At 43.4% G+C, this 24,064-nt stretch overlaps 2 protein-coding genes across 2 annotated transcripts in view; one reads left to right on the top strand and one right to left on the bottom strand.

Annotated features, from left to right (window-relative positions):
• Window positions 1–23,426, bottom strand: part of LOC142560047 (alanine aminotransferase 1) — a 45,131-nt gene extending 21,705 nt beyond the window's left edge. Inside the window, exons 1-5 of the mRNA XM_075671823.1 lie at window positions 22,968–23,426; window positions 22,143–22,232; window positions 12,565–12,673; window positions 12,111–12,241; window positions 11,876–11,989 (exon numbers count right to left, since the gene is read on the bottom strand). Coding sequence (XP_075527938.1) covers window positions 11,876–11,989; window positions 12,111–12,241; window positions 12,565–12,673; window positions 22,143–22,232; window positions 22,968–23,222 — 699 coding nt within the window. The 5' untranslated portion in view covers window positions 23,223–23,426. The remainder of the gene's footprint in view (window positions 1–11,875; window positions 11,990–12,110; window positions 12,242–12,564; window positions 12,674–22,142; window positions 22,233–22,967) is intronic.
• LOC142574679 (uncharacterized) lies at window positions 163–9,067 on the top strand. The gene is made up of 4 exons (XM_075683716.1): window positions 163–453; window positions 529–784; window positions 1,234–1,503; window positions 8,734–9,067. Exons 1-4 carry the CDS (start codon window positions 324–326, stop codon window positions 9,065–9,067), a joined length of 990 nt encoding a protein of 329 aa, XP_075539831.1. The 5' UTR covers window positions 163–323.
• Window positions 23,427–24,064: the final 638 nt, after the last annotated feature.

The following is a 24,064-nucleotide window of genomic DNA, read 5'->3' as shown; positions in this document are numbered from 1 at the left end:
TCAAGCCATGCTGTACCTGTCTCTCGCACACTGCGAGGTTACAAGATTTGAAACCTATCTGAATGCCGTCCACGTAGACGGAATACAAAATGGCCGGTGGCAAGGAAGTATGAAGTGTTGCCATCTTAACAGGTCTCCTCGATTTGGTTACACTTTCTACACTAGTTCAGGGGGTGCTGCACTCTAGCACTCGATTTGCCAGTGCAGCTAGCGCCACCTGCACTTCGGCACTCGATTTGACGTCGTGCTGCACGAGTTCATGTACACTTCGGCACTAGACGCCGCGTGAGTTCTTTTCTCGTGCACGTAGTGCAAGGCGCTTGATGGCAGACGACGCGTACGGCTCCGTGGCCATGCGGGTATTGCTAGACGGCATCGAAAAGGCAGTGTTTCCCGTGACAGAGAATGGCTGTCACGTGCAGTACGACGGAGCATTTCTGTATGAGACAGAAGGTGAGTGCTGTTATTTCAACACGTTGGCGATCGCAACGTTTGTGATGATTCTCTACAACTTTTCTTTTTGCTTAGACGGCCTTCACATCACCATTAGAAATGAGGCAGCGCGAGTTTCATCTCCGCTTGCGGCAGCGGCTGGCTTTGATGTCGCCAGTCAGGCCATGCCGCCGACAGCCACACCATCCATGGCCACACTGCCGCCGACAGCCACGCCGCCGCCACTGTCCGCAGACAGTGAACGCGAGGTGTGGAACACCAACAAATCAAAATTCCTCATCTCAAAATATAAGGAATTCAAGGAGGTAATTGGCAAAAAGGGCGGCTTCAGGTAAGTCGCCTCCATTGCTACCAACATGTAAAATGGCAACTAGAGAAGCGCTACTAATTTTGTGCACGCTTCAGTAATTGATGTGTATGCACGATAAAACATCACATAACGCAGCTGCAGCGGCGCTTGTTATTAGTAACGCAGCACGGACGCCAGTTTTCTTCAGCATGAGTACAGAGCATCTTGTTAAGGGCGCTTTTCGGGTTCGGCTGCTGCCAAGTGCACTAGAGGCCGGGATTTTACCACAGGTCACAGTCGTTTGTATTACTTTTTACGAGCTTACCGCTACCACGACATTAAGTTTACGCGAAACCACGTCGGTCCGTCGTTTGAAACGTCGTACCATATATGATTCAGAAAGGTGTGAAAACCGCGCTTGGTCATGCTTTCTGAATAATGCCGAAGTTCGAACTAATTTCCAGGTACTAATACATGAATTTTTTCCACAGGACCAAAAAGGCCATGTGGGAGAAACTGGCCCAAGAGATTAATCAGGAGTTCCAATGCCATATGACGCCTTTGCAAGTGGAAAACAAATGGAAATCAATGGAACGAGCGTATAAAAAAACAAAAATAAAGAATAGTTCATCCGGCCATTCCCGTGCAGCGTGCGAGTACGAAGGGTATGGGCAGCAGACGTTTTCACATCATTGTTTTACTCATGTCCCGACCCAGCATAATTTTTTCGAATGCGGTTTCTTAACAGAGAGCTTTCCAAAGTGTTGGAGCGGGAGCACCACATCACCCCTGTCGCATTGCTCGCCCCGGGGAGGATTGTTGCGCAAGTTTGCATTTAGCATCATCTTTATCTTATCCTCAAAACAATTTTAAAACGTCACCTGATGATGCATGCAAATTTTGCTAACATATTTTAATTCCACTTTGTGTGCATTCACACATAACTTAGCCAGCTTTAAACTTGCATATTGTGTGCGTGCATATTTTTTACTTAAGACACTGCTCCCATTAGTATGGCATGCAAGGACAATTTATTATTTATTTGTACAGAATTGTACAGAATACAGGACTGAAATTCATGTTTGTTTAATTTGTAATGTGGGGGTATGCAAAGTGAGCAAATGGTGATGAGTTTGTTTAGGAGAACAACACGAACCGCCACTTCTTCAAAGGGCGTTTGGAGCTGTAAACGCTGACACGCAATGCTTTTCTGAATAACAATGGCAACACCGACCGGTGATGTGACAGCATCATCGCGATCTTTGAGAAATGTAACATACTATCAAGGAAAGTTTGTGTGTTGTGATTTTAGGTATGTATCCTGTAAACACAGCACTTTTGGATTGTGTTCGTGGATGAGTTCTTGCACATCATCAAGGTTTCTAAGAAGACCTCTGACCAGGGTGTCTACCAAGTTGACATTTCCAAATTTCCCGAGTTTTCCAGGTTTTCCCTGAGTGATGCAGAACCATGTTTTAAGTCAAGACGGGCTGAAACCATATCGCCCGATGCTGTTACTCTCTAGTACGCATACGAAAATTTTTTTTTAGAAACTACTTAGTCCAATCTGAATACTAAGGAGTAGTGTTTATGTTATTCAAAAAGAGAAGAGAAGGGAGGGGTTAGGAAAATGCACATAAAATAATACGTCATAGAAAAAAAATGCAAATAGTCGAACATTCTCAAATACGAATAAAAAGGAGATTCATACAGAAGCAAATATTTTCGAATATGAGCCGTTTCTATCAACCGATAGCAAGCTCAGTGGTGTGAGGCCCGAACGTTGTCACAATTGAGATCATCTCTCGACAGCTCGTGAGTCAACTTCAACTGTCCTGACATACTCTCAGCCCGCGCACGACGCCTCAGTGTTGTGTTTCACTGCTTTAAAGAAGTTATTTGGTTTGGATGAGGGAAAGCTGCATCTCGGCATCAGCCAACACTTTGCTTTTTGAGCTCAAGCTCCTTCAAAATGGCGGCAGCATGTTTCCTTTCCCGTTCATTCCTCAATTCGTAGGTCCTTTCTGTTCTTCTCCACTTTCCACCACTTGTTCGCCCCACGGACCATTTGAAACATCTTCTTTGTCAGTTGCACAGTCCACGTCCGATATTTCCAACTCCCTAGGGGCCGCGAAAACATCCGAAAAATCGGCCAGTTGGAAAAAATAAATGCATGTCATTTACTGCCCTTAAGGGCTCAAACCGCCACAGGCACATTCGAAAACGCTTTGAAGGCCTACCGGTACACGTATTAGGCATATCAGTGCTCATACTGCGACAGGAAATACTGGGTGCACGCGTGTGTAATTAAGGAATACACACTGTGTACCATGGCAATAGCCCCTTCCCATGCTTGTTATGCTTCACTGCAATACTTTTGGGTATGCTTTACCAATTAACATTTGTGTACAGAGGCGAAGCTAACTTTCGGGAACCGGCATTATGCAACACACCGTGCTTTCCAAGCTTCTAAGCCAATCGCGAGGACCACAAAGGCGGAGTCCGTGCCATTTCTGACAGCAGTGAATTATTTCAATAAAAAACATGGCATCCAACGGCAAGAAGCTTCATAGCAAACGAAGCAACTAGGCTTAGCATTGCCGCCATGGTGGCTATGGCTGCCAGCGGATCTGCGTGAAAGAGCGCCGGTTCGAGGCGGCAAGGTAATCAAAATGGCAGCAGTGGTGGCTTTGATTAATGCTGTTTCGGACCTGCGGTCACAGCAAAACCACTAGAAAATTGGACGGCGAAGAGTTCTTATGTCCGAAATTTCAGACATTCTGATACATTGACTCTATGGGGCACGTGGTGGTGCCACAAAGCCATCCAATTATCGGGAATACGGAAAGTCGGGCGTTGACTGTACACTGGCAACTCCTCCAGCCGATGACAGGGCATCAAAGACGATTCATTACGATTCCTGTCTGTTACTCGAGCCAGCATTACCTCGACTTTCGACCCTTTCAATAACATTACAGCTAAATTTCCCTGATAGAAGCACAAATTCCCCGAGTTTTCCCTGAGTTTTTCCAGACTACTCAAAATCCCTGAGAATTCCTGGCTTTCCCGGATGGTAGACAACCTGTCTGACGTTCCATTGAATAATTTGTGTATCTATATTGGAAGTAAATTGGTGCTGTGTGTACAGAAACAGAAGTAGTGATTACATAGATTACAGAGATTAAATTACAGAGCTCGGGTTTTGTCCTTCTGGAGCGTTCAAGGGAGCCTCGCCGCTCCTTAGGCGCTTGGTGCACCGTGAGGACAGGTGTAGTGCAGTGGCGTAGCCAGAAATTTCGTTCGGGCGTGGGGGAGGGGGGCTCACTTTGTAGCTCGGTCTCCTCCTCATGAGGAAGCTTTAGCTCAGGTGCTATCTAAATACACGTAGAAGGTGAATTCGTTTGCTCAGCAACCTTCGCACCAAATTTGATGAGGTTTGTTGCATTTAAAAGAAAAACGAAGTTCTACTGACTTCTGGTTTCGGATTTTACATTTAGGTTGTCAATTCTTTATTAAAAATTGGCAAACATCGAAAATTTTCAGAAAACGAAACTATCACATTTAAGACTCTGTAACTCAACAATGAAAAATAATATCACAATTCTGTGAATCGCATCTAATAGTACATCTACAGAGGACAAAATCGATATGTTACAAATGAATCTCAAAAAATTTAGTATTATCGAAATATGGCTTTTGTAGAACCCTTGTACACCACGTAACCAATTCACGTAAGATAAGAATTGACATACTAAATTTATCTGCTTTGATTTTTATAATAGATGCTGCTTGAATAACCGCGATATCTGTTCTTGATGCACAGCTATTAATTTGTAAACCTCGTGCTTCTATTTTCTTTGCACTGTCGAATTTTACAAGATATGTTAAACAAAATTCAGGCCCTAAATCGAAATTCTGCTTAAAAAAGATACTAGAATTTAACTTTATCTCTCAAATGCAACAAATTTCATTAAAAGCGATCCAGGGGTTATCTCAGAAAAGCGTTTCTGCGTTTTACATGTATTTGAATAGGCCACGTCGGAGTTTGGCCAGAGATAAAGCTTCCTCTTACAACAATTTGTCGAGGGTTCAAATACATAATAACTGCATTGCCATTGCCAAAGATGCTGCAAACGAATTCTTGAACACTGTCAAAACAAAGTAATATATGTATTTCTTCATAAAAAGATATACTCGTATGTGCCAGAAATTGTGCTCAAAATAACTGATATCAATACTTCCATGTTTCTGTCTATTTAATAAGTAAAGAAAATATCACACAATCGTTAGAACTATATAAGTCCGAAACCAGCAAAGTAGTGCATGCCAATGCCACTGATATGAAAAATGTAAAGGCCATGAAATGAACAAGTTGAGGACAAATATGTTGATGAAACCTTGTCATTCAAGAACCTTGTCTACATTTTTGTACATATGCAATGACCAGTGAAAAATCTCAATGACGCTGTCATTTATTCCAATGTATTACGCAGGAGCAGCTGTCACTGGTCGCGTATCGTCAGCAATTGCGCCGAAATTATTGTCCCAACAGAGAGCACGTATATAAAGCCGTTCTGCAAAATATACGAGAGCGAGTCAAATGAAAGTGAGCCAATGCGAATATATGACAAACGGAGTACTTTATTTGAAAGTAGTCTCCATCAGCATTTAGAAATTTGTCCCATTCATTAACGAGTCGGGTGATTCCCTTCTCATAAAACTCCTTGGGTTGCTGCTTCAAAAAATCTGCAACTGACTCTTTCACGTCATCAACCAACATGAATCTATTTCCCTTGAACTGTTCTTTCATATGTCCCAAAATGTGGAAGTCACAAGGCGACAGGTCTCAGCTATATGGGGGATGCTGCAGCGTTTCTCACTTGAACTTTACCCGTTTTGCATTAACAACATCAGCGACGGGGGAACGAGCACTGTCATGGAACAATTAAAAATTAAATTATAGGGTTTTACATGCCAAAACAACTTTCTGATTATGAGGCATGCCGTAGTGGAGGACTCCTGAAATTTCGACCATCTGGGGTTCATTAACGCGCACCTAAATCTAAATACACAGGTGTTTTCGCATTTCGCCCCCATCTAAATGCGGCCGCCGTGGCCGGGATTCGATTCCGCGACCTCGTGCTCAGCAGCCCAACACCATAGCGAGGTCATAGAGCAAGATGACCACATTCGTCAATTTTCCACGTCGTTTATTTTTGATTGCAACACAAAGGCGATCCGGCGTTTCACAATATCAGAAACGATTGATAGTCTTTCCAGCTTTAGCAGATTCTATCAGTAATGGCCCCTGCCAAAGGAAAAAAAAAGTCAACAACACCTTTCCGGCGGAAATTACATCCTTTGCTTCTTTTTTGGGTGGTGAATTCGAATCTTTACACTGTAAGCTTTGCCGTCGTGTTTCAGGCTCGTAGTAGTGGCACCATGGTTCGTCCCCGATCACAGTTGCAGACAAGAAGTTGTCACCCTCATTGTGATACCGGATCAAATGAGTCAAGGAAGTGCCGAACTTCTCCATCTCCTGGCGGTGGTTCAAAATCTTGGGCATCCATTGCGCATACAAGAGCCGATAACCAAGATGTTCATGAATTATGGTGTGAACCGAACCGTGACTCATGCTCACACGCTCTGCCAGTTCCTCGATGCTTATCCTCCGTTCTTGTCTCATCAGCTCATCAACCTTTGCAATTTTGCTCGGGGGGATTGCGCGATGGCTTTGGCCTGGTCTTCGATAGTCTTTGCAACTTTCACGTCCTTCTTTCAACCGTTTGCTCCAACGCTTCACAGTGGCCAATGAAATGCAATGTTCAATGTAGACAGCAGTCACACGGCGACTAATTTCTTTTTGGGAAACACCTTCAACTGTCAAAAACCTCACGGCACCACGCTGCTCAACTTCTGAAGCGTCCATTATGTCACGCCACCATGTTCAACCCGGTGTATAAGAGCATTAAAGAACATTTACCCTCACACCTGCATGTCACTTGTGTAAATGAGAGAGGCCTGTGCGTTATGCACATGCCTTGCAGATAACGAACCGATCCATTATTGCACAGGGTGGGTAGGCTCACTTTCATTTGACTCGCCCTCGTTCATTAGAAATGCGAAGATACAATGGAATATACAAATGCTTGATAAAGGGCAAAAAAGTGTCACTGGAAAGAAAGTTCACAGCACGTATACACAAAACCTCGCAACAAGATATTTAAATGTACGTATAAGTCTCCAATAAATCTACGTATCTAAGAAAAAGTCACTGTATATAATGCCTCAAACAAGGCAAATAAATATGTTGCCCAATCACAGATTCACAGAATCCTAGATCCTGTGCGACGGAAGGCGGCCCACTTGCTCCCCGCTTTTCTCCTTTGCGTGCACAAGACTGAGCCACCATCGTCGGCTCACCCATTCCACCACCCCCCCCACTCTTTCACTCGCACATACAGCATGCGGCGCGCGGTCACGACGTTATCACCCAATACGAAACATGAGGGCGACGGCGACAGCAGGAATCTGCCTGGAGCGTTCATATAATTGCTATCGCAATAATATAATAATAGTATCCGGCAACTGAAGCGTGCCGTGGCCGATTACTTTCCGCAAAAGAAGAAGTAAACTTTCACCATGCGACAATTCACTGCGCCGCAACAATCTATTTTTCTTTCTTTTGTGGGGCGGGGGACCAAAATGAAAAAGAAAAGCACGCAAAGGAGAGTATGTTGGCTACAATCCAATGCCTACTTTGGGCAATTAATGTGGCTACTGAATGAATATCAAAGAAAACGTGATACGCTTCGTCCACCGAGAACCATACGCATATATTGCTCGTTATCCTACACCGGCGAGACAAGATTCTCGGAGAGGTTGGACTCAAGCGAACGCGGTGCAATCCATTGAGCCTTCAGTGATGGCGGTAGGCGACCATTGTTTCTTTTTCTCGTCTGCTAGCCAGAAGGCGTCCAAAACTCTGCCAGGTGGAAATCCACTCGGCCAGAGAAAACCAAACGCACACCGAAGTGCACCGTGCGGTGGTCGGGGCAACACGAGAAAAATGCATGCGCTCTGGCTGGCTCTTGCAGCCCGCGGGTAGGGTAGTGAGAATAAAAAAAATTAAGAGGCTCAATGTGTCCTCACGAATAAAAGTCAAGCTAGAAAAAATAAATAAGAACATAGTTACCCTGGCTGGCTTTAGTGCCTTGACATGGATGGTTTGGCATAGGTGAAAAAAAAAAGTTGATATTTTTTTTATGTGACATGACAGCCCAAATGAACCATCACAACGCTTCGTCTCATCGGATCTTGCTGCGTGTTTTGTCAACTTCTCCGATAGTGTGTTGATTTGGCTTGTCTCATTGTATGTTCCGATCTAAGACTTTAGAAAAGTCAATGCACCTTTGGCGTCAAATGTTTATAACAACATTAAACCCACAAACTTCCGCAATTGAATCTCTGAAGCACAACTTTGGAAATGTCAATGCACGTTTCGCATCAAAAGTATATAAGAACTTTATGCCAATAAAGTTTCAGAATTGAAATCTATGCGCTCCTAAGATTCCGCGGCCTCTGCGCGATTCCGCGGTGAGCCTGTTCACCATCAAAACGCCCTTGAAACTGTGCTAGGATGGGGCTGCTTGCGTTATGCGACTCCCGATGCATGGGCGTTGCCGCGAAATCCAGCCCGAGTTCGCAATGTTAGCGGTGAGATGTCTTTTCGAGCGTGAAAAAGACATCGTATACAAAATCCAGAATGATTTCCGGCGGTGGGGGTTGCTTTGGTCGACGGTGCATGGACATCATGAAAAAATTTCGGGGTGGGGGGGGGGGGGCTGGAACCCCATAAGCCCCCCCCCCCCCCGGCTATGCCCCTGGTGTAGTGTCCATTGCCTCTTGTAAGGTGCCGGACATGCGCTCTTGCGAGCGAGAATTATTTGAGAGAGTTCCACCTTGGAGGGCAAGACCCCTGCGCCCACCAGCCCGGAGGTCGATGGGGCTGCCTGTGGGATTGAGCTGCGCCGGCTGTTGCCAGCGCTGGAAGTGGCCGTGGAGGCTGAGGCAGCCTTGGCTGGGCCCACCTTCGGGGCCGCTATCAGTCCTGCGGGATCGCTGCATGTAGCACAGGTTGCTACAGATAACTTTTGTGGGGCCAGCGACCCAAGGGTAGCCTGGCCTGTTTGCTGGTTGGGTGGAGTAGGCTTACGTACTTCCACCCTGGGGGCAGGAGCCAAAGGTACCAGTTCGCTGCATGCGGGCTGGGCACTTGGCACTGGCCGCTGCGACGTCGCCCCCCGACACGATGCATCAGCATAAGGTGTACTGTGGAATGGTGAGCACCTTTTACATGCTTCCTTGAAAGAAATGTTCTCGTTTACTTTTAGAGTGATGATTTGCTTTTCTTTTTTCCAGTTTGGACAAGATCAGGAGTATGCTGGATGTTCACCATCACAGTTCACACAATGAGGTGTCGCTTCACACTTGTCTGAGGCGTCACACCTTGACCTCCACATTTCGCACATGTGAGTTTACCATCGCAGCTCTGTGATCCGTCGCCAAATCTTTGGCATTGGAAGCATCTTCTTGGATTAGGAATGTATGGTCTGACAGTTATCTTTGTGTATCCAGTTTCTATGGTTTGTGGCAGTTCGCAAGTGGCAAAGGTCAGAATTAGGTGCTTTGTAGGAATTTCCTTATTTTCTAGTCTGATAATGATGCGCTGTACATTGGTTACATGTTGCTCTTTCCAGCCATTAAATAATTCTGTCTCGGACAAGTCGATCAGATCTGCATCAGACATTATTCCGCGTGCTGTATTCATAGACCAATGAGGTGAAACGGTGACAGGAATGTCTCCAAATGCTACAAGTTTGTTTAGCGTGCTGTTCTTTGTTGTGGATCTCAAGCAGGAGGTCTCCGCTCGCCATTTTTGTGACCTTATAACCTGGGCCGAGGGCATCAGTCAAGCCTTTTGCAACAAGAAACAAGGATACGGTTCGAGCTGGTTTTTCAGTTTTTTCGCTCTGTACAACTTTAAAGCGGGGGAAATTTCTTTCGGTTTGAAGAGGCTTAGTATTTCATCGGTGCGTCCCCTCTTTTGAGGGTGACGATCAAGTAGAAGTGGAAAAACAGGTGTTCCCATAATACTTCGTTCATTTTCGGCGGCAATGGCGGCCACCCACCGTGGAGCCCAACTAGGGGATGCTGTAGCCCTTAACCTGTAAGGCTGCAGACGCCAGCCGTGCATTGCTGCTATAACCAAATACAACATACCGAAGAGAGGGCATATACACAAGGTTAACCCAAGCCGCCTACGAAAATGTAGAAGTAACAGAAGAGAAAAGAAGACAGGACAGCGGTGAAAGTATACAGGAAAGAAATAAGTTCAGAGAGGGGGACAGGAAAAAGCAATTAGCCAATTTTCCCTGGAGGGGTCAGCCCAGGGGTGCCATCTACGTGAAGCAGAGGCCAAAGAGGTGTGTTGCCTCCACCTGGGGCCTTAAAGGTCCGAACACCCGGCATCCGCTCAACTCCCAGGATCCCCCTTTCCCCTGACACAGCTAAGCCGCACACAGCTACGCGCGGGAGGGTCCAACCCTCGTGTGCTCGGGTATGTGGTGTCACAACACACCAAACGCCTGCTGACGCCGACGCCCATGCTGGGATTTTTTCGCCAGTGTCACCAAGTCGCCGCCCATTGCGATGTAGATGGTACTCTTCATCCTCGAGAGCTTTGCACCAAGTAAAAACGAAACTACTGCTTGCCGCAATTGCTGCGGACGAAACAGAGGCCACTGTCGACGTGATCATGGATGGCGACTACGCAGTAATGAAAGCATGGAGCTGACGTACGTACAAAGTCAAAATGAAACTACTGTTTGCCGCAAAGGCTGTTGATGAAATCATGGACGCTATCGAAACAACTGTGCATGACTACGCAGTCATAAAGGCATGCAGCCGATGCGCACACCGAGTCAAAGCAAAACTACAGAGAACAGCTGCGGAAGAAACTGCGGCCACTAAGGACGTGACCATGGATGGCGATTATGCAGACATGAAGGCCTGTGGCCAATACGGTGCCACGCATGGCGGTAAACGCAAGAATGAAGGTTTCAAAGGCACAAATAGGCACAAAGCGTTCTGGTGTTGCAGTCAATCATGTACAACTTCCACTGATGACTATGGAAATGCAAACTTCGCTGCTTCGTTTCGGTGGACGCCATTTTCGCTCTTTTGTGTCGCACATTTGGTGCGTCACATTTGTCGCATGACGGCACGATCATGCCGTCATGCTGTCCTGGCATAGATGGTCCATGCATGGACTGTGCATTGAGGTTTAGAAGGTCTCCAGAGATGCACAGTGTGTTTGGCTGCAAAAACGACAAAGCCAAGTGGATGCACAATGGCGCTTGGCTCAATGGGCTCTGCCAATGTCAAGGCAGCATTTTGGCTTCCACTGCAGACATGAGCGATACTTAAAAGCTGTGTGCATACCATGTCGTGATGCATACACTGGTCCGAGCGGAATAGACATTATTCACCTATCTAAATTTATGTAATCCTTTCTTTGGATGTTGACAAATGCCAATAGTTTTCCTTCGGTCACATCTCGTGCACCATCAAGGTGCGATACCTGCAATGCCACTGGCACACTCCTCATCATGCCAGCGTTCCGAGAAACCTTCAATGCAACGCTCAAAACTAAGGGCTCCAGTGATCAATAAATGAAATTCAATAATGTAAGCACACAGTCTCAGACACATTCGGTATATCATGATAATGAACGAAGAAACTTTTCACTTAGCAATTGGTCATGGTGACGTCAAAGGTGCTCGTCTACTGCCATATCTTTTTCTTTTTCACAATTCCATTTCAAGCTTAAATTGTGGAATAATCCATGAATGCAATATTTCACAAAATGGTCAAAAATTGTAAGATGGTCAAGATGCGAATTCTTTGCAGGACCTTTTTTGTGTGTATTTGAATGGCAAGTAATAAGTAAACATTTTTAAAAAGTGAGCACTTGCAGCAACCTTCAAGGTGCGTGATGTACTATGCACCTTGTACTAGCATTACTGCGCTTCATTTCTTGCTACATGAACAAAAGAAACAAGTATACCATACCTGATGTATACCATATTCAGCAAGGGTTGCAGAGTAGAGGGGATACTGGGGGATTGGAATCATGACTCCAGACGGTTTTCCATCCTTATGCACATTAAGCAAGTTCAGCACAGACTGGAAAGACAAAATTCCCAGTTAGAAAGGCTTGCTCCATGACAGCAGAAACTCAATGCAGGCTCACAACAAAAATATCAGCTTAAACAGAAATAGCAACAAAATAATGAGATCTACAAACCCGAACAGACTCGCTGGCACCAGTTGATAGAATCACATCTTCATATTTTGCATTCAAGCCATCACGCTCACTTATATACTCGGCGACATGTTTCCGAATGATTTCGACACCTGCACTATCACTGTAGGCACCTGGACAATAAAAACATAAGCAGGTGAACAATGAGATTCTGAAGTGCTCTCATGACAAGGAATACAACAGTACAGAACTATAAAACATTTATTGCATCTAAACCTTATGGTACATTAAAATGCACCAGCCCAAATGTATAACAGCTTCATAAAAATACACACTCGTGGTTTAGCATTTTCGCTAACATGATGAAGCACAAAGCACTTTTGTGTTATCTGCACTTTGCTGTTGTCATACTGATAATTTGTTTTGCTGTGCACAATGCAAAGTTTTTTAGCTCACGGCCAAACCTTAGAGCATGCTCCAAGTGCCTAGTGCTTACCTACGCTTTTTCCTCCACAGCCCTCTAGAATACGTTGAGCTCTTGACTTTACGTCAGCTGGAAGCAAGTCTCCTTTCATCAAATCAGGTTTTGCACACGCTGCTATGACCTAAGAATCAGGGAGCAGGGATGGGGCAAGATTTCAATACCATTTCTATGAATACAGTAGACACACGCAACACAGAATTTGAGTTAAAAAATTTAGCAACTTTACACAATCAGAAATTCCAGACTGGTACCTTGCTGACCTAACAAGTTTTAAGCCAAATTCCCTTTTAAAGAGCTCAATTTTGAACGTTCTGAATGAATACGAGTGTAAAGCAACTAGCAATGATCACTTCAGATTATTGTGGGAACCAAGAGGTATTGTGGGAGTCTAAAGGTTTGGCTGAATGTTTTGTTGTTATGGCAGTTCCATGCCATCAGCAGCAGGGCTGTGCTGCACTGATGACAATAAACTACTGGAGCTGACAATGCCAGCTGACAACATGTCAAACTGTTGCAGCTAGGAGGGGAACCGATTGATTGATGGGGCTTTTCATCCTGAGGTTGTACGATGAGCTACACAAGGGTGATGCAGTGAAGGACCCCAGATTAATTTTGTCCTCCTAGGGTTCTCGTAATGTGTATCTTTTTATTTTACACCCTAGGGATGGAAACTGGCCATGCTCAATAAAAGAAGACAAAGAACAACTCTGATGTAAAAGTTCTAAACATACGACCATTTCTCCGGGGACCTGTTGCTGCATACTGCAGCTAGACGACAGTTAAAGAAAAGAAGAGAGGGTGCCGATTTGAATTTTTTTCAAATGCCTTGCAATTGCACCATTTTACCTTTGAACAGGAATTTTTGTGAGAAAGTGCTTCTTAGCACCTCAAAGTTTTAAAACCTCCAGCGCTTAATGTTTTCAGCTTGGTGTGGTGTTGAACATATAAACGTTTCTGCTTCACTAGAGGCACGTAAAGGGCTGTCATAACAAGGTAGAGGCACCAATTCCCTCTGGAAAAGCATGTGGAACAAACAACATGGCCACACAGGGGTATAGTTAATTAAATGGGGTGTAGTGGTGCAAAAGCGACTAAGGCTATGCTGCGCCAAACACAAGGTGTTATAAAATCAAATTTAATATCTGCGAAAGCGCTGTGGTGTTCTATAGCTTGCGTAAAAAGGCAATGTTGTATAGAAACTTAAGCCCGTCGGGTAATGGCACGAGTCGATCATTTCCAAAAACTAAAGCAGTATGTGAAAGCATGTGTCGTTTATATAAATTGTGCAAAAGTTTTCGTCTTTATGTTTAAATATGTGTACCTGTCAGTAAAGTGTGCAGAACTGTTAGCTGTTCTTGGCACTTCTCACATGTTGGTGGGTCTCCCTTTGTAAGTAAAAAATTGTGTGTGAGGTGTATGTGCCCAATCCTTAGCATAAAACCGCTTCAATAAACAGTTTCTGGTGATTGCATGACTTCCACTTACCAAGTACAGCTTTAGTAAAATGTAGCTTGTTTGCACAATAGTCCCATTCATGTTGCCATTGTGTCATTAAGGCCTTCCAAATTGCTCAGATGCAATCTTTGTATGTAAGTGTTGAGTTGGTTATGCCTTTGTACGCTGCCATGGATGCACATGTGTCTGCTGCTTCGTTACCCGGTATTCCAACATGGCTTGGGACCCAGCACAAATGAACTTATCTGCCGGATTTGTCAGAAGCCACCATGTTTAAGATATCCCTTAGCAGGGGTTCACACTGATTTCGGATCTAGAACCAAGCGTACTTAATAAATCAGTGTATATGACTATTTTCATGCTTGTCAGTGATAATTTTTTTTAACTACATGCAGGAGGATAGAAAACATGCAAGAAGCTACAAAGGTAATATAGAGAACTGTGCATGCGCCACTGTAATGTTACCTTTCCATCTGTTACAAAAAAAAGGACAAAAAAAAAGTGGAATAAGATGTAACAGAAACTTTTAAACATGGGGCTAAAAGATTTTTTTTTTAAATTTAATTATAGGGTTTTGAGTGCCAAAACCACTTTCCGATTATGAGGCATGCCGTAGTGGAGGACTCTGGAAATTTCGACAGCCTCGGGTTCTTTAATGTGCACCTAAATCTAAGTACACGGGTGTTTTCACATTTCGCCCCCATCGAAATGCGGCCGCGGCGGCCGGGATTCGATCCCGCGAGTTTGTGCTCAGCAACCCAACACCATAGCCACCGAGCAACCTCGGCGGGTATGGGGCTAAAAGATTAAATGCACAGCCAATGTCCAGTTTGTTGAATATGATGTAGAAGTAACTGTCACGATAACGGTATGTTACTGATCTCAAGAGTTCTAAGTTCTAATTGCATTGCACATTTATAGTGACCACATTCATAAAGAAACACAGATGCTGCTGTGATGCATGGCTGTGAAATAGGTCTGTATACCACTGAGAGCCCATGACCGGCTGTAAATGCAAGTTAAGCCCAAACTACATGAGAGTGATTTTGTGCGCAATGGCGACAAACGACAAAATGGGCTGTCATGTGAACAGACTGCTTGCTCTTGTCACTCTTAACGCTTGGTTCTGAAAAATCTAGAATTTGTCGCTTGTCACCCAGAAGTGCCATGAGCGACTAGCCAATAGCGCAAAGCCGGAACTGGATATACATCAGTCAAGTACTACAGATTGTCACATGGAACGAGTAAACAATTAAATTTTGATACGTGCAAGAGTAAGAACCTACTACAAGACCTTCGGAAATATTTTAAACTGCTCTTTACAATAAAATACATCAACTTAATATAATAAAGCACACGTCATGCCAGTTTTGGCGCGCATTTGCTGCACTCATACTGGCGACATTGGGGAGACGTCGCTCAATGTTGTTCCTTGCGTAGGGTTATGCCTTGTAGGGTACGAGCGAACGCGACAGCCATGTCCACCCCGTCGCTTGTCACGCGCAAGATCGCTTGAATGGGGTTTGTACTTTAATGATAACCACCAAAAGAAGGTTATAACAGCTTCACATGCCAGGAACTTGCCTAGTTATTACTTTAACATAACAAAAAATTTCCGTTTGACATCTTACAAGCTCCTAGTATAATTTTCTACTAGGAACACTTTCAAATGCAAAAAGATTCACACAACACTGGTACACTGCCTTTATCTCACTGCACTCCTCTAATGTAGTTACTAGTTACTACTATAAATGTTGCCTCATTTGGCTTTCAGTTTCCCTCCCTTCATTTGCTCCATGGTGCTCATTAAGTTCCCTTTCTTCACATGCACATGTGAAAGCAAACACTCAGCAGCAGGTGGTTGTCCACCTGTTTGCATCATTACTTTAAAGAATTGTTTACTGCCTTTGTGTTTTTGTTCTTTACCCAGTGAAACAAACAGCTAAATATTTAAACATGCATTTCTATACAGAAAGGGTTGCTGATGGCATCATATGGAAAGGAAATGAGATCATTTCTTGAATGAAATTACCTACAAGTGTACAATGGGCCGAGGTGGCTGAAGATTCTTGTAGAGTTGTCCCTGTGATCAGCAGTGATGTAAAATCTAATATTTGTTTACAAATCATATGGCTTACCTGAGCACTTTAAGTATGGCCCTTAAAGGCCAACTGTAAGAAAATTTCGCTTTGGCTAAATTAGTCACGAATGAGCAGTATACAGCGTGTTTCATGGAACCTGAACCAAAGATTTTAAAAAAGCAGTTAACCACAGCTGAATGAAACCAACAACATATAGTTTGCTGCCATGTGGCACTCTTTAGAGTACCTTTTACACTCCGTTTATTTATTTTAAGAACTAAGATGAATTCAAAATTTATAATATTCACTTTAGAGCCAAGTGATTTCATTGTGTTGTAGAGGGGGTTCAGAAACAACCAATCAAATTTTTTTGTGGCAACGTACATGCTGTGTGGCAATTTTTTCCGGCGTTTAAAGAAAGCCTGCAAAATATGAAATAAAACCGCATGACTGCACTCATGCGCTATTGTATTGCAGCGCTTTCGACTGTGCATCAAGCCTATTGCTTATCAAAGACAGCGACCCGTCTTTTCAATGTGCCACTGCCAAAGATGCTGGCGCACAGTAAAGCCGATGCTAGAGCCGTGGCTGCTCACTTCGCCATGGTCCGCGCGCACAGTTCTTTCGCACAAAGCACGGTTAAGAGAGCTACAATATGATAGCGGATGAGCGCAGTCACATGGTTTTATTCCATATTTCGCGGGCTTTCTTTAAAAGGTGAAAAGAATGACCAGGCAGCATGTACAATGCCACAAAAAAAATTGGATCGGTAGTTTCTGAACCCAAAGCAACGCACTTGGCCCTAAAGTGAATATTAAAAATTTTTGCATAATTTGCCTTAGTTAAATAATTAAATTAAGCAGAATATAAGAAATACTCAAAGGAGCGCCACTTTACAGCAAACCATATGCTGTTGGTTTCATTCAGCTGCTGCTAACTACTTTTTTAAAATCCTTGGTTCAAGTTACGTGAAACACCCTGTATATACCGCTCAACCAATCTTGGAAAAGCCACAGGACTAGAATTGTGTATAGTTTTTCTTGTTAGCAGCCTTTAAACAGCATTTAAGTTGTTGATGCTAGCATCTGGTGTTTGTCGTTATGACATAAATCTCAACACGCCACCTCCAAGATTTTTCAGTGTACCGTGGGTGCCTGGACTGGCTCGCATTTCTAAATGCCTGTAGCTACATCACTCACAAATACCAATCGGAATACCCAGTTGTACGAGCATCTCAACAGTGAGCGGGCTTGTTGCAGCACGCTGGGCTGGCTACAGTATCTACGCTATGCAGCTGACGCAGCTACCTGCAACTGCTTGAGTACACGCTCACGCTCGTGTTCTCCAGTCTGGTCATGCTATGTGGTGCGGACCAGCTTTGTCCTGCACCAGCTTGACTGACAGATAGTAGCCAAATCCAGACTGCGCATTTTGAAGCAATATCAATAACAAGCGTATGGTACGTGTGGTCTGGGCTTATCGCTAACAAACGCCAACGTGACGTTTGTTAGGTCATATGTCCTTTCCGGCGAGTGGTCAGGGTGGTGTTTTTTCTTTTCAGTTTTGGCCTTAAAGACAGCTATTTTGTTAGCTTTCTGCGACGCTTCCGCTCATATTTCTAACGTCGAATGTTGCATGGAGGCTCCTCTATATCTACAGTACCTTAAACTAGGCTTTTATGTGGTCCAAAGTTTGTTGCAGTTGGATATTTAGGGACTTCCTCAGTAAAATCAATCTTATTTATTTATTTTATTTATTTATACAATACTGCAGGCCCAAATGAGGGCCCAAGCAGGAGGGGCAGAATACATAAATATTTACATATGTACGTATATATATACATACACATGCACACATGAAAAAGAAATACAAACGCAATGCAACATATGTAAATATAAAAAGAAAATATCAGAAGAAAACTAAAATGAAGGCGACAACTAATAAAATTAAGAGAAGGTACACTGAAGGAAGACAACCCAACAAACATTGGAACAGTATCACACACATATATGAGCACTTGCAACCACTATCAAGAGAGGAAAAAAAAAAAGAGGGAAAAAAAGAAAAAAAAAAACACCAGAAGTTGAACGAGCAACCATTGCAAAATACTGAAAATAATAGAACAAGGAACATCAAGAAAGTGTCAAACAAAATTCACGTTTAAAAAAAAAAAAGAAAAAAGGGGGGGGGGGACAGTAACAAGGCTTGCCGACATGGCAATACCCCTAGTATTCAAGACACATGCGTTCAATAGAATCGGTGTTTATCAATTGTGATAATGGCAGGCTGTTCCAATCTGTTACAGTGCGCGGGAAGAAGGAAAACCTAAAGAGGTTAGTTCGGGTGTTATAAGGTGTTAAAGAATCAGCGTGGCAATGCCGTGTTCGGCACGCTGTAAGTGGTTTAACATAAGCCTGTGGGTCGAGAAACAAACAGTTGCTTTTAAGCAAGAAAAGAAACTTCAGTCGTTGTATTTTCCTGCATATTTGTAGCGTTTTAATATGTTGTTTCATTAGGCTAGTAGGAGAGTCACTCAGTCGATATTTAGAAAAAATAAACCTGACAGCTTTACGTTGGACCATCTCTAAATGGTAATGTTAATTTTCTTATAGGGATCCCACACAATGCATGCATATTCTAGTTTTGGTCGGATGAGTGAAGTGTAAGCCAGTAATCTAGTACCAGAGGGAGCGTGTTTTAGTTTGTGCCTGAGGAGACAAAGCTTCCTGAAAGACGAGTTACATACGTTAGAAATGTGGCTATTCCAGCTGAGGTCACTGGTTATTGCGATTTCAAGGTACTTATACTGGCTGACTTTGGTCAGCGGTTCAGAGTCGAGGTTATAGACAAACGACATTTTATTTATTTTTTTTATTATGGACATGTAAACAGTCTTTTCTCTATTCAATTCCATGCCCCACCGACTGCACCAGGAAAGAATGTTTTGAAGGTCCGAGTTAAGCATTAATTGATCTTCGTGGCAAGTAACCTCGTTAAACAACACACAATCGTCAGTAAATAGTCTAACTTGAACAGGATGAGAAATTTCGTTAGTGATGTCGTTTATGTATATTAGAAATAGTAATGGTCCTAGCATGCTACCTTGAGGTACTCCAGAGGTTACTGAAAGTTCGTTAGAAGAGTAAGTATCAATTGAAACAAACTGCTTGCGATTAGAAAAATAAGCCACCACCCAGTTAATAATATAGGCTGGAAGGTCTATCGACTGTAGTTTTTCTATAAGTTTATTGTGAGGAACAAGGTCAAACGCTTTCTTAAAGTTTAAAAATATTATGTCAATTTGGCTTGACTTGTCAAAAGCACTTGTAAAGTTGTGAATAATTGTGGTTAATTGTGTTACAGTAGAGAAACCCTTCCGGAAACCATGCTGATGTGGGGACAGTACGTTGTTGTCACTTAGGAATTTGGTTATTTCATTAGCTATAATATGTTCGATTAACTTGCAACATGATGAAGTTAATGATATTGGACGATAACTAGTTACTAGGGTTTTGTCACCTTTTTTCGGTATGGGAACGACACGTGCAGTTAGCCAGTCTGTAGGAAGATTAGCCGAAGATAACGAGGAACGGAAGATAACAACAAGGGGCTAACACTTCAGCATATCTGCGCAAAAACGCGTTCGGTATGTTGTCTGGTCCTGGAGATGATTTAGTTTTGAGGTTCAGCAGCATCGACACAACACCAGGTTGCGAAACAATATCAGAGGTCGAGTTACCTGACATGCGGTTAAGGCTTATAACACCATCGAAATTTGAAAAAACACTCTGAAAATAATTATTGAAGTGCACCGCGATACGTTGTTTTTCGACAATGACATGGCCCTCGTGAACAATTAGGTCAATTGGTTTGGTTCTTGCGCTTAAAAAAGCCCAAAATTTTTGGGGTGCCGTTTGAATAAAATTTGGCAATGTTTGGTGAAAATACCAGCGCTTAGCTTGCCCTACTTCTTGGTTGAGCTTATTTTGGATTTCATGAATTGAAACACGTGAGGCACATCGTCTCCAGCACTTAACTTTTCTTTTAAGGTGCAAGATGTTTCTCGTTATCCAGGAAGTAGTCTTGGAAGTTTTTTTAGTTTTATTAGGAATAAAGTTGCTAAGGCAGTGAGTGATAATTTCTTTAAATTTATCCCAAAGCACAGTAACATTGTTAGTGTGAAAGTTATCAAGGCATTCTTCAAGATAATCCAAGACACTTTCGTCTCTGGCACGAGAAAAATCTTTAACAGTGGTTGTTTTAATTTTTTTAGTGTTAAGCACTTCCAAAGAACAAGAAAAATATACCAGACTATGATCAGAAATTCCAGGCTCAACCGAGACAAAAAAGTTTTCTAATGACCGACTTACAAAAACGAGGTCAAGTATGGTTGCTGACGTACCATAGGTGCGCGTTGGCTGTCTCACAACCTGTTGTAGATTGTTAGACAGAATGATGTCATGCAAGTAACCTAAGTGTGAATTAATCCCGGTGCAGAGAAACTCGTTCTCCCAATCAATATCTGGTAGGTTAAAGTCGCCTATAAGTAGTGTTTTATCGCTAGTGAATGAAACCATGTGTGCAAAAAGATCACGAAAGAATTCTGGGGGCGAGTCAGGTGCTCAATAAACTGCAAATAGCAAGAATGATTTATCCCAGCAAGTAAGCTTTATTGTAACAGATTCCAAGTTACCGGCCTGACATAACAGAGTAGCGGATATAGTTTCTTTTACCAAAACCGCCACCCCGCCCCCTCTAGTACACCTGTCACGGCGATATACTCGATAAGATGGGGGAAACATAACAGCATCTTCAATATTGTCATGCAACCACATTTCTGTTATAACAACCACATGGGGATTGTAACACATGATAGTTGCCTCAAGGCTTTCCGATTTATTAACGACGATTTGACACAATACAAGCACCAAAATCATATCATAAAATTTCTGTTCAACTTATTGCACCATTTTCAGCTGCCTCAAGCAAGCGGCATCTGTTCATTGCAACTGGCATTGATTACAATAATAAAGCAATGTTTTTCATTACATTAAATTTACTGGTGGTCCAAAAAACCTGCGTTTCTTTTTATTTATAAATTGTAATCACTTATCACAACACTTACTCCCTAGGACACTTAAAAGAGGATAGTAGGTCCACCTGGACCAACATCATGCACACATGCATGTGACTGTCAAAGCATAGTGCCAAAGCATATGTTCAGTCACATGCATGTGTGCATGATAGCTGTCACATGCATGTGACTGAACTATGCTTTGGCACTGCCCAAAAAGAATGCAATGGCTGTACTGTTTTTGACACATATTTTCTGTGCAATAAGTGCCAGTAATGTTTGCTGCATGCCACGTGTTACACATGAAGTCGCTTGCATTACTTTGGAAATCTTTAATGCAATGTGTATTTAAGAGAAATGCCATTATAGTCGAACTTTCCATAGAAAGCATATACCGAAGTCTGTACAGTGCTGCATCAGAGCATGAGCCTTGAAAATAATGTGCATGACTTTTATTGCCAATAATCCATGATCAACATTTGAGTTGCAGTAGCAATAACTAGTCAAGTATGTCAGGCTACCTACATCTTTGCTGCATGTAGTTTAGAGCAGTGGCGATTTGCAACACTAAATATTGCCAATATTTACACTGAGCAGATGGCTTCATTTAAATTAAGTTTACTTATAGTCAACTATAGTGAAGTTATTAGAAACAGCCAATGCTAGCGGCATTGCGAGCATGCACGTGTGTGAACGCACAATCACGATGAAAAGTATGGTGATACGTGCTGCACGAAATCAAATTGCACAATGCGCGTGTCCGACCAATGCAGTCATGTCCGAATTCCAGACCGCCATGGCCGCGCAAGAAGAAATTTAAAAATTTCCCTCAAATCGTGGTCTCTCCAAACTCCCTCTTGCAGCAACAGCAAATAAGGGGGGCATTTGGGGGGTCTTACAGCTGACAGTATCAGAAAGCTTTGGACTATGCTAGATACTTGCTCAAGTAGGGATTAAAAAAAAAGTTAAAAGATATGTACCTGGCGGAAGAAGGTCAATGGCACTTGACCCATTGCGTGGCAATCACCTATGTTGGCTCGAATCACTTCAGTGAAATTGAACTTCTTGCCCTAGAAAAAAAAAAAAAAGCCTTGCAGTAGACACAAAAACACTTAACTATGCTTATGGGTGCTAATCCGCTGGTTCACACGGTCATGTTTTAATATGATGTGCCCTGCGGCGCTCAATCAGTGTCATAACATTTAGCCGCGGGGAACTTCATAAAACTGACCAATCTTCCACGTCGATCTTCACCGAGATTACGCCAAGCACAAAGTTCACAGACCGTAAACTTCTCGACACGCCCGCGCAATCACAACCGTGTAATGCCGTCAATCACTTCTCCTTATCTGCTCCGTAATTCGCACTTCGCGGAAGACGGCCTCGCCATGGCCGCTGAAGCGAGCGCGTATTGTTTAGCGGACACTGCCTTTCCAAAAATTAGTACACATGTATTCCGTTGCTCGCGACTACTGCTACACGAAGATGGACCTCCCCCCCTCCCCCCCCCCCATCTAAAGAAGATTCAAACAAAAAATTTCTTTGGGTCACGTGCAGCCATACACGGAGACTGACACAGCCGGAGATCGAACACATTCCGTGTATCCGTCCGTGCGATTGCATGTAACCACTGAATTCCTCTACTGCGCCACTTTTCAAGCAATCGGTACTTGAAATTTCGCGGGCATGGAAGTATCAATCGCATAGCCTCCTGTAAGCGTGTGTAGTCGCTTCCAAAATAGACACGGGCCGCCGCAGTATGACGTATACGCGAAGTGTGGTGAACGGAAATGCACCGCACTCACTGCTTTGAGCTCCTTTTCGATTTCTCCTGCTCGTATAACGATGGGACCGCGAACGGCATACTCCATGGTTATGAGGTGAGGGTTCATGTTGTCAAGAGTTACTGTTCTTCCAGCCATCGTTGATGCGGCACGACCAACAGCTGCTCCAATACAGAAGTTGTGAACTTTCAGCGCTGCTACCTGCAGCCTGGAGTCACGTGACAACCGAGCCTCCGATAGGAGGCGAGCTTGCCGAAGAACTGCGCGCTTATGCATGCCTGTAGCACAGCACGCAGGCTTTTCCAGAATAAAAGCTGCTTTCCTAACAAGCTTTGCAGTCTGCAAAGTATTGCCGACTGTTCCCTTTGAATGCACGCGCAGAATAAGAGTGACACAGAGATTAAAGTTCACGATCACGGTTGCAGTTTGATAACCGCGTCGACGCGCAAATAAAAATACCGCAAGGTCAAAGCAGTTCCGCAGCAACTCTAAGCACGGGATATCAGCTGAACTATATTTAAACGTTGTATCCGTCACATGGTCGTTAATATGTTTTTATTAATGTAAGAAAAGTTTTTGGAGATTAATATTTTCTTAACATTTCTAATATGTTCTGAAACATCCAGATGAGGTTTTGCAACGTGACATGCGTATGGCTGCAGCGAACTAGTCAAATTTACCGCCAGAATTTCGACAGAAACAGCTCAACAAGAAGTTGTGATACCGGCTAGGTAGGCTGTTTGCTAGTAAAGAATTTCGTTGTTGTTGTTGTGTTCCTTTTTTTTTTTTTTTTGCGCAAGACGCCGTTGCGCCTGAGCTGCGTCGACATTCTTAAGAAACAAAACTATGCCATCGACAAGTTTGTGTAAATATGCTTCAAACGGGGGCAGCGCGACGCAACGCAGACAAAAGGAAGAGCTAGAAAAAAGAGACTACGCTTCCCCATTTAAATCTGGAGTCCGCAGCAAAGCCTTTCAGTGGTTCCACAAGAGCAGTAAAATTGAAACTATCAAAGGGGATCGTGATTGGCCCGAGAGCGTTCGGTTGGTTGGGGAGAACCATGCACTTGAAAAACTTGTTAATAAAACAAGCTGAAAATAAATATTTCATCGTGTCAT

Source organism: Dermacentor variabilis, chromosome 1 (assembly GCF_050947875.1).
Source record: "Dermacentor variabilis isolate Ectoservices chromosome 1, ASM5094787v1, whole genome shotgun sequence".
NCBI classification, from domain to species: Eukaryota; Metazoa; Arthropoda; class Arachnida; order Ixodida; family Ixodidae; genus Dermacentor; species Dermacentor variabilis.
The sequence above is the reverse complement of the archived record's forward strand: the minus strand, read 5'-3'. Positions and strand labels throughout refer to the sequence as shown.